The sequence below is a fragment of the Mirounga angustirostris genome, unplaced genomic scaffold (assembly GCF_029215605.1).
Source record: "Mirounga angustirostris isolate CCGP_5_RB_7025 unplaced genomic scaffold, mMirAng1.0.hap1 SCAF_5, whole genome shotgun sequence".
Classification (NCBI taxonomy): Eukaryota; Metazoa; Chordata; class Mammalia; order Carnivora; family Phocidae; genus Mirounga; species Mirounga angustirostris.
Window position 1 is genome coordinate 171,434,681 of NW_026991713.1, and position 10,662 is coordinate 171,445,342.

At 48.2% G+C, this 10,662-nt stretch overlaps 1 protein-coding gene across 26 annotated transcripts in view; it reads right to left on the bottom strand.

Moving 5' to 3' along the window:
* Positions 1–10,657, bottom strand: part of STYXL1 (serine/threonine/tyrosine interacting like 1) — a 60,010-nt gene extending 49,353 nt beyond the window's left edge. For 5 of the 26 annotated variants that reach the window (XR_010411999.1, XR_010412000.1, XR_010412001.1 and 2 more), the window contains exons 1-3: positions 10,434–10,622; positions 1,683–1,732; positions 1,488–1,591 (exon numbers count right to left, since the gene is read on the bottom strand). Coding sequence is in view for 21 of the 26 variants with exons in the window: in XM_064593164.1 (XP_064449234.1) it covers positions 1,488–1,590 (103 nt within the window). In the remaining 5 variants the exon portion in view is untranslated. Of the gene's footprint in view, positions 1–1,487; positions 1,595–1,682; positions 1,733–9,932; positions 9,980–10,433 lie in introns of all 26 variants that reach the window. The other 21 variants (XR_008506138.2, XM_064593161.1, XM_064593165.1 and 18 more) reach the window with 16 other exon arrangements.
* Between the last annotated feature and the right edge of the window lie 5 nt (positions 10,658–10,662).

Sequence of the window (10,662 nt, forward strand, 5' to 3'; positions counted from 1 at the left end):
TTCTGGTTTATATACCATAAACAAATGAACGAATGAATAAATGAATAGGTAAATAAATGAATAAATATATAAATAAATGAATGATAAATGGATGTGTGAATAAATGAGTGACGAATGAATGAATGCAGGGTCTCAGAGATATTTGTACACCCATGATAATAACGTCATCATTCACAATAGCTAAGATGTGGAAGTAATCCAAATGTCTGCTGATAAATGGATGAGCAAAATGTGGTATATCCATACAATGGAATATTATTCAGCCTTAAAGAGGAAAATTCTGCAATATGCTACAACATGACAAACCTCAAGGACATTATGATGCTCAGTGAAATAAGCCAAAAGACAAATACTATAGGATTCCACTTAACAGGACTTACAGTAGTCAAAATCATAGAGACAGAAAAGAGAATGGGGATTTTCAGGGGATTAAAGGATGGGAGGAAGGACAGTATTTAATGGGTATAGAGTTCCTTTTAGAGTTTACAAGAGGAAAAGTTATGGAGATGGAAAGTGGTGCCCATAAGGCAGTATAACATGATGAACATATTTAACACCCCTGAACTGTACATTTAAGAGTGGTTAAGATGGCACATTTTATGTTATGTGCATTTTATCACAATTTTTTAAATTGGGGGAGTAAACATCATAATACAAGTTCACATCAATCAGACTGCAAAAATTTTAAAGGCTGAAAAAGCCAGGTATTGGTGGGTATGTTTCTTACACTGATGATGAGAATGCAAATTGATACAATCTTTTTGGAGGGCAATTTGACAATAATGTAATGAAGCAGAATTTGCAACTTGGCAATTCCATTTCTAGGTAGGTATCCTGAAGAAACTCTTGCATGTAAATAAGAGGTCAAGGTTCTTCAGTGCAACACTGTTCATAACAGAAACAATGCAAGCAACACACCACAACTGATTAGGAATGTCTACTACCCTAACTAACAGTTAAAACAGATCTTCACATTTAGACTTGGGCATCTCCAAAATTTCAAGAAAAAGCAAGTTGCAGAATAATTGTACATTACGGTACAATTTGTGTAAATGTTTAAACCACACATTTTGGGACGCCTACATCTATAGTAAAAATGTAAAAAAAAAAAAGTACAGAAGCTGTCATCTTTGGGGAGGAGAAGCAATGGGATTGGGATGGGGTACAAAAGAGGGGTACATCAATGCATAACATTTATGTTAAATCTGAGCGGTGGGTACATGGGCATTTATTAGTCTTACTATATATTTGTTAGATGTTCAAAATGTTTCACTAAACAAGAACACAAGTCTTCTGAGAACTTCTAAATTTAATCTGGAGTTATTTCCAAGTCAAGTGACAATTAGTAGTAGCATTTTAAGCTATGTCAAAGGAGTCTAAGAGTTTCCTATAGTCATTTATTCCCCAATCCCCATAAGCTTGGTGATTCACCTAAAATAGTATTGGAAGGATACAGAACACAACACAGTTTTTTTTAAAGCACTTACCCAATAAGCAGAGATAGTTGGGTTCAGTCAGTCGGGATAGTTTTGTGACCTGATTCAAGATGTTGTAAAGCTCTGTTGGTTCACATAAAACCAAACCAGCCATCCTACTGGGAAGAATCAATAATGTAAAAGCTTAGTTCCTCTTTCTATTTTAAGTGAATGGCCAAAGATACTGGATTAAACTCCTTTACACACCTTCAAATCAAGATGAGAATCATGCGGGTGATCAGGAAAGCTTCAAGAACCTGTAGTAAAATGTGTGTCGAGGAGAATGAAGTGCTGAACACAGCATGTAGGAGCCAGAGAAGTACCAAGTAGGCTATACTGCAGTTAGCGATTCAGTTCCTCCATCAGCAAATAATTAGTGAGCACCTACTGTATACCAGGCCCCGGAAATAACTGGTAAACTAGACTACCCTCACGAAGGTTCCAGCCCAGCATGGAATACAGACACTGCACCAAAAAAAACACATTATACATAGGAACGGTGCTACCGAAGAGTCAGCATCCAGTGTTGGAGGATGAGCTAACGGGAGGGCCTCATCTAGTTGGGGCTGTCAGCAGTCACCTCTCAGACAGCCCTCTCTAGCTCCTGATTCAGGAGGCTATGCGAGACTTAGCCAGGTAGAGAAGGGAGAGAGGGTGAAGAAGGCAAGAATGTTTCGCACTTGATAGAGTCTAAAGGAGGCTGGTGTGTGTGGTGATCGCAGGGAGAGAGTGATGAGCAAAGACCCTGGGACGGGGCCTTGTAGGCTTAGGATCAGGATGGAGGCGGCCAAATTTGGGTGGAAAATCGCTGATGTGTACCGATCGAACTGCCCAGCCAGCCTGGGCTCTGGTTCCTGACTGCAGGGCTGCCCTTACTTGCTGTCCTGGTTCCTGAGCACGTCCAGCCTCTGGTGTCCCAAGGACACGGAGCGGGAGGGGCTGGGCCTGTGCAGCAGCTTCCTACAGGGAGGCCACCCTTTAGCAGGGGTCGGGGGGGGGGGGGGGGGCTGCTACAGAGAGCTGCCCAGCAGGCCTCTGGAGGCCAGCAGGGGGCATGTGGGAGAGAAGCTGAGTCTAGGGGTAATCTTCCTCAAAATAGTTAGAATTATTGGTATCATGCTCCTGGGAAAGGTCAACCCTTCAATATGGGCCCCGGGATCCTTCTCACGAACTCAGACTTTGGTTCTCAGCCTCCCCTCCAACAGGGTCAATTTCAGCCTCCACATGGATCATTTGTATCAGCAGCAAACATCCTCTGTACCCATCTCTGTTCTACTTTACGGAGACACTTCTCACTGCCTCCAATTCCTCACCTCCAAACTCTCCTGGCCGTGCCACTTACTGTCGGCTGCCTGACCATGGGGAGTAATTAGCCTCTCCATGCCTCAGTTTCTACCTCTATAAAATGGGGGTAATAGTAATACTGCCATTTCTGTAAAGCCAGGATAACAGAACCTCCCTGCTGTGTGTGGATTAATGAAAGCACACACATGAGACATTCTGATCAGGGAAGAAATGCAACCTTCTCCCCTGGAGCTTCTAACCCATCAAACCACAGGAATTGCTCTAATCAAGGTCATCAACGATGACCTTGCCTAAGCCATTCGTAGCTTCTCTCTGGGCTCGAAGGATGGAGTCTGTCCGCATTTAGCCCAGTTTAGCACCCCTCCTTCCCAATGGTCTCTACTTCCAGGACACTCCACTCTCCAGGCTTCTCTCCTACCTCTGATTGTTGCTACTCAGTCTTCCGTGCGGGAGGCTCTACCTCCTCACGTTAAGTAGGTGCTGGGGCTGTCCTCTCTTTCCTTCTCTGTCTACACTCTCTCTAGGACAGGGCTCTCCACCTCAACACCACTGGCATTCGGGGCCAGATAATTCTGTGCTGTGGGGGGGAGGGGGGGGGAATGTATAGCAGGACGTTTAGCAGCATCCCTGGCCTCCACCCAGTAGCAAACCTCCCCCCACCCAGGTGTAACAACCAAAAATGCTTCCAGATGTTGCCAAATGTCCCCTGGAAGAAGGGGGCAAGTCACCGCTACTGGAGAACCACCATCCTAAGATCTAGAGTCTAAGAGATCTGAATCCCATTTGTATACCAGTGAGTCCCAAATCATAGCCCCTGCTTGATCTCTCCACTGATCTGGACTCCACTTGGATGCTTCATGGGCATCTCAAATGTAACACAGCCCAAACAGAACTTTTCATTCACACGTGCCCACACCTCCAATATCTGTCTTTTCATTTTCTCAGCCTTGAAGGACGCACCATTATCCACCTGGTTACTCAAGTCCATGACCCAAATCCTTCTTCCCCCCAGCCCCTCACATCCAATCTGTTAGCTTCAGTACTTAAATATATTCCAAACCTATCAACTTCACTCCAGCTCCGGGGCTAACATCCTAGACTAAGGTACTGTCCTCTCTCTCTGAAGATGTCATACTCCCCAACTGTACTTCTTGCTTCCTATTTTCTCCCTACAGTCTAATCTTTACATGGCTGTTAGGGGAATCTTTTGAAACTGAGTTTCTTGGTCTTCACCTCACTTGCCACCATCCGACATTACTGCACTCGTTTGTTTGCTTGCATTATTGTCAATCTTCTCCCACTGGAATGTACGGGTCATAAGGACAGGGACCTTGTCCTCCTCGTTCACTATATCCTCACCCAGTGCCCAGGATTTTTCATGCAGAATGGTGCTCAATAAGCATGCATTGAATGAACAAATTGTTAGTCACCATTCCTGCCTTCTTCACTAATGGGGCCATCTTGACTTGACGCCATACATACAGATGCCACAGGTGGATTGTGCCTAAGGACCTCTCCACTCTGACCCCCCCCAGTCAGATCCCAGATCCTCTGTCTCTGAAAGCCCAGTGCTCAGAACATTAGGGAGGTAGTGAGTAGAGGAGAAAGGGCAAGCTTTGCATCTAACCCCACAGCTTCCATAGGCCAACCTAAACGTTGGCTCCTCACCTATCTCGTCTGTAGCTGAGCCCATCCTCAAACTCCCACCTGCTTTCTCCCCACTGCAACTTCCATCCCTTTATTCCTGAGTGGCAGGATGGTCTCCAGGCATCCAGGTGAAAACCTAGCCCCAGGGATCAACTCTTCCAGACTTCTCTCCTTCCCCAAGGGAGAGCTCTCCTTGGTCAAGCAAGAACTGCCCTCACCTGCTGATAAAGCGCAGGAGGAAGAACAGTCTCTGAACCTAATAGCAGAGAGAGAGGACTCAGCCCTGTGAGCTGAGATCGGGGTGCTGCTAGCCTGGGCAGGAGGACGACAGAGTGCTCACCCCCCTTTCAGCGTTACTCCAAACTCTACAAGGTTTAAGATGTTCTTGGCTCTGCCATTTGCACCCTAAGAATATTTTGCCATTGAGCATTTACATAGACCATTCAACTAATATGGACAAGTTTTTGCCAAAAGTATTTTCCTTAGTGAGTTCCATTAAGCCAATTTAATTCCTTGATTTTATTTCATAGTTAACCAATTCCTATTTTTTTCCACTTTCAATTTTGTTTAGCCAAAATCAGTTTTCCCAAGATCAAGTCTTTTTCTTGTGTGAATTTTACAATAAAGATTTGATTCCTCAGTCAGATTTTTATCCTAGCAGCATCAACCGAGTATAGCTTCTGCCCACTGTTTCATATGTAATGATTTCTACCAAGTATCCTTTTCCTAGTGACCTGTTCAAAACAGTGGCATCAAAATGGCAAGTTTAAGACCTCCCCCTGTAGATTCTTTGAGCACAGATAGCACTTTTTGAGACTTTCAGGAGGGATTCAGTGTGACGGTTCTTGCAGGTGAATGGGGCAGGCACATGGAAGAGTGGTAAGAGGAAGCACTTTGAGGATCTGGCTTCATGGGGTCAGAGAGACCAATATTCCTATGAACTGACCAGTCTGGGAAATCCACACAGCTTTTTGGGTGGCAAGCAAAGCCGCTAACTCTGTCAAGAGAGCAGGGTGCCAGCACAAGCCTTGTCCTTGCATACTGGACACCCACCAGTAGGAAGGTTCTTCACCCTCCCCTGCAGGGGCCTGGCCTCTCTCCAAACCAGGAGGTTTGTGTATGGCTCTCTGTCAGCCCAGAGCTGTCTAGACACAGCTGAGCTGCTGAATGCAGCTCCAGTGAGAACACATGTCTATATTTGGGGAACACAAACCAACTGGGAAGGGATGTTTCCTTAGGGGTTGTGATAGCCTGAGATGAAGCTGGAAACTGGCCAGACCCAGCCCTTCTTGCCTCCCTGGGCTTCACCAACACATGAGGCCTTTCATTCTGACTGACAGCATGGCTGTCAGAGGCCAGGCCTCACATCAGGCTTCTCAAAGGACTTCCAGGACAGAGAGTTTGGTCTATTGCTCGGCCTCAGGCAGTCTGGGTCGACACAATTGATGGGCATTTGCTTCCGGTGGAGAGGAGAGGAGAGGCACAATGCTCCTGGAGAAACCAGGCCATAAGCTGTACTTTGGGCTCCTGGCTCAGACTGAGCAGGGACCAGAGGACTGCACAGATAGGATTCAGGGTCCAGAGAGAACCCCACTACACCCTGGTTCTCTGTATGAAGCAGGAGGCTGTGCAAAGATGACCAAGGCTTAATACAGTGACAGACTTCAACAGCCTCACCTGTAAAGGGAGGCAGTTTACACGGGATTCCACTGGAAAGGCTGTAGGAAGGTTACGTCGAGAGGACACACACCAATTGTCTAACACTACCACCGGCCCTGGCATAGAGCAGGAGCTCGGGGAAATAGACATTCCTTTACTTCTACCCTAGTTCTCTCCTCCCAATTTCGCCCAGGATCCTCAGACAGCTACAAATCCCACAGATGGAGAGCACCGTTCAGAGCATCTCAGGCCAAGGAGCTGACCACGTTTCTAAGTGGAGGGAGCCTCGGGTGCTGCCTGAGGGGCAGGATCCCCCAGGATCTGGTATGGTCTTTCCTCAATCACAGCCAGACACCTTCCTTATGGCCTGAACCTTGACAAAGCTAGAGGACATAGTTCCAGGCTAGAGCACCCCCGAGCTGTGGAGGTCAGAAGTGGTCTTGAGATCAGTCTCTCAGTTCAGAGGAGCACCCGCTCCTATCATTAGTGATTGCTAGAATCTCTGGATTTCTGAGGCAACAGGTATGGGCAGAGGCCCAGACCCAGGTGCCCACATCCCTGTCCCTTGTCTTCTATCTTGCCCTCACTTCCGTGTCCCCAAACCTAGGCCCACTACACACCTGAGAGGGACCCTTGCAGTCCTGGGAGAGTGACAGGTCTGTCCATGCCATTCACCTGGCAGACATAGGGGCTGGTCAACTGTAATGCAGTCTCCCAAAAGCTGTGACCGTAACATCTGGTCTCACCTCCTCCAACTCTGCCCTCAGCATTGCTTCTCCTCTGCTCATTGATCGGGCTTAAGCCTCACCCTCCGCTCCTCTGAAAGGAGCATGAAGGAACTTTCTAGAACATGAAAATGTTCTACAGATTGTTTTGGGGGGCAGTGGTTAAGGGTGTAAATTGTCAAAACCATCCAACTGAACACTTAAGATCTGTATACTGTATTGTATGTAAACTATATGGCCATAAGAATAAATCCCATGTAGATCCAGGTGTTTCTGTGTTCAGAGATATGAATATGCGTGTTTGTGTGTACGTGTGGATAGAAGCCTGGGTGTGTAGCCCCACCTGCACATCGATGACCTTGGTGTGGGGTCTGGGCTGTGGAAACCATGTGGACTTGGACACACAGAAAGTACACACTGCAGAACTCAGCTCAGCCTCCACAGCTACCAGCAAATCCCCATGTCACTGTTCATTTGCCCAGAATTTTCCCCAACTGCTGTAACAGTTATCCAAACCTCCGCAACCCTCCTTGGGTCCCCATGGAGCACCTTCTCTCATTTCCTCGTTCTTGCCTGGGAATGTTAAGGCCACTGAGTGTGAACACCCCTCCTCAGGCAGCTGCCCCTGGGGGGTGGGAGTGATGGGGCTTCATGCTTTCTCCTGGAATCCTCTGACCTTATCCTCTCCCACCTAAACCTTCTCTCTTTCGGCAATCTCAAAGCCTTCTCCCTCCATTAGCATCCTTCTGAATTCCAACATTCACAAGCCTTAGCTTTCTTGAAACAACTCAAGAAACCAGGAAACCCTTAGAATAGCTTGGCCTGTGCCCTCTGCCGCTAGTGCAGGCAGAGAGGCTGGCGCTGGGCCCCAGCCTGGGAAAATCTGAGGCTGGCTAGCTGGCAAGAGAGGTGGTCAACTGGAAGCCATGGTAAAGGGACTTTGCCCAAGACTTGCCACCTGGAGGGATGATGGGCCAACTGCAGGTAGTATGGAATTCCAGAAACCAGGGGCTGAAGGAACTACGGAAAGCAGCAAGACTGAGGCATCACCACCTAGGTCAAAGGAAACACACCACAAAAGTACCACATGGAAGATAGCTACAAACTCCTGTCCAGCTCAGAGAATACTAATGCCGATGACAGGGGAAATTTCCTGCCCCCATCTCTACTCCTACAACCCCCATGGGTCTGAAGCCACAATCTAACAGGGGAGGGGGCTTGTGAGGAAGCAAGAGGGGGAAATGGAGAAGCCAAGCACCCTTCCCTCCAAGGGTGGGAGCCTAAAGCAAGCTTGAGGGGAAGGGAAGCTCTGCCACTGAATCAAGCTGAGATTTGACAACTAATGTGAACTGGACATGAAGGCGATGGCAGCGAGTCTGTTCTGGTGCCTCGATGTAACCCAAAGAGCAAGCAAAGAAAGCAAGCAACAAAGTGTGGGATGACAAAACTGTTCTAGGACTGCAAGGGGCTTCCTGAGAGCCCCCCCCCCACCATGTTCGATGTAACAGTCACACATGCAAAGCAGAGCACAGAATCAGTGCTTAATACAGTAGCTGTTAATACCGTTATGAACCATCTTGGGATTGAAAAGGAAGCAGCTGGGAACTGTGAGACGGGCTTTCCTAACAGTCAAGTTGTTTGGGGTGGCCTGAGTAGAGCACTTGGCAGGGAGGGGGAGGGACTCGAGCCCCTGGTGTTGGGAGTGAGCCTGAGAATCTGTGATTCTCCTATTTCTCATGGCCTTCCCTCTCCCCTCTACAGGGATGCCTTCAGCCCTAGCCTCTCTTGGGCGTTCAATCCCACATTTCACGTTGGAGTAACTCCCCATCTGCCCACTGGTACTTCTATGTGGACGACTCACCATCACTTCCAACTCAACCCATCTAAATGGAGCTCTTTATCTTTTGCCTCCAGCCAGCTCTCCTTCCCCACAACCCCAAGTCCCCTGTTTCTGCACATATATACTTCTCTCAGCCTGATGTTCCTCATCCCTTGTATTCATTTCTTAAGCCCAGATAGGCATAGACTAATCAATTCTTTTCTTGAGACTGCTTCCTCATTGGCCCCATTCCCTCTATTTCTATGGCCACCATCATAACTCAGATCTTTGTCATCTCCTAAGACAGCCTCCTGAACAATTTCCCTGCCCTCCACATCTTTCCATTAGAAAACTTGGCACGCCAAGGTCAGTCCAATCTTCCTCATAGTGCCAGTGGCATCATAAAAACCTCTGATAAACACTTGCTGCCCAAGGAATAAAATACAAACTTTGCAGCGAACATTCAGAGGTCCTGCACAATCTGGTTTTTTGCAACCTGCTTTTCCCAGCCTTATCTAAAACTATTCAACTCTTCCAAAACTCAGAGACCCACTGTCAACCTGGTGACGTGGCTGGACAATAAAGACTCAGAGATAAGAAACCTATCTGACCACAAGGAACTCTCAGTTCTAGTGGTAAGATACAGGGGTAATGAACAAGAGAACAGTTAGTGATAAGATAAAGGACACTGCTCATCTGCATGTCCCCAACTCCAAAATTTTGGAGAGGATCTATTCAACATCTGTAGACTTAGGCTTTTCTACCCCCAGGTTTCACTTTGGGCTCTTCTTTCTCATCTAAAACTTGAACTCCCATGCCCAGGCAAGGATCTCTCCCTCCTCTGGAGTTGAATGGTCCCACTGAGTAACTCCTTCCTGAGTGTATCCGCCTACATGTCTCATCCTGACATCCTTCTCAAATGGCCCCCACCCCAAATGTGGGTTAGATGCATCTCCTCTGTTCCCACCACACCTCATAACTTTCCTAGTGTTGCCCCTATCATGCTGCCTGCAATACACCTGTCTCCCCCAGTAGACTCAGCTCCTTAAAAGGCAGAAAATGGGCAGATCTTGTTACATCAACAACTGCTGCACATCTATCTGCCCCACTTGACTGAACTTTTTGAGGAATTCTATATACCCAGAAAATAGTTGGGGGTGGGGGGAAATGAAGCTTCTAATTCAACTCACAAATTTAAATGATAAATTTAAATTCCTTGGGAGCAAGAACCGTATCTTTACTTTCTGTCTGGACAAACTCAACAAATCCACTTAACTGGGCTCAGCCACAGTTTCTTCGTACCTACAGCAGCAACAATGTAGCCGTGTTCATAGCATTGCTGCGGAGACCTGAGGATTAGGGATCGGGTGCCATGCAAGTTACCACCTGGATACCAGTTTCCTCGTCTGTAACACGGGGCTGCTTTCCTGTAAACTCGTAGAACAGAGCCTCGCCCACTGTGCTGCGTCTGCCATTCTCAATGGGGGTGTCTGTGAAGGTCCTGTGCACCTTGAGGGACGAGGGCACTGGCCGGTGGGCAGCGTGGGGGGGGGGGGAGGTAGGGCGCTGTGCATTGAAGTGACTGATCAGAGAAGACCCCATCCCCCCACCCCACCCCCAGGACTCAGCCTTCTCTCCCCACTTCCCTTTCCAGAGCTTTCCGGAGCTCGGAGCCCCTCCTGCTTCCAGGAGTAGGAGGGGTGGTTTTGGCTGAGGTCTAGGGCCCGGACCGCACCCACACCGCCGGGCCTGCAGCGCGACCTTGACCTGTCTCCTTGTCAGAGCGTCTGTCTGGGGCCCCACCTGGAAATGGCTCCTCTAAGGCGCTTCCAGCCTAAATCCCGTCCTCTTCCACCTCTGTGGTGCGGACTCTCCCTCCCACTCGCGACCGCGTCTCCCCCACCTGCCGCACGGAACGCGAGACACGCTACGACCCCGCCCGGACTGCGCTCCCTGCGCGCCGGAAGCGACCCCGGACTTCCTCCTCCACAGCCCAGATGGACGTGCTACCGCGAGATCTGGTAGGGGGGTG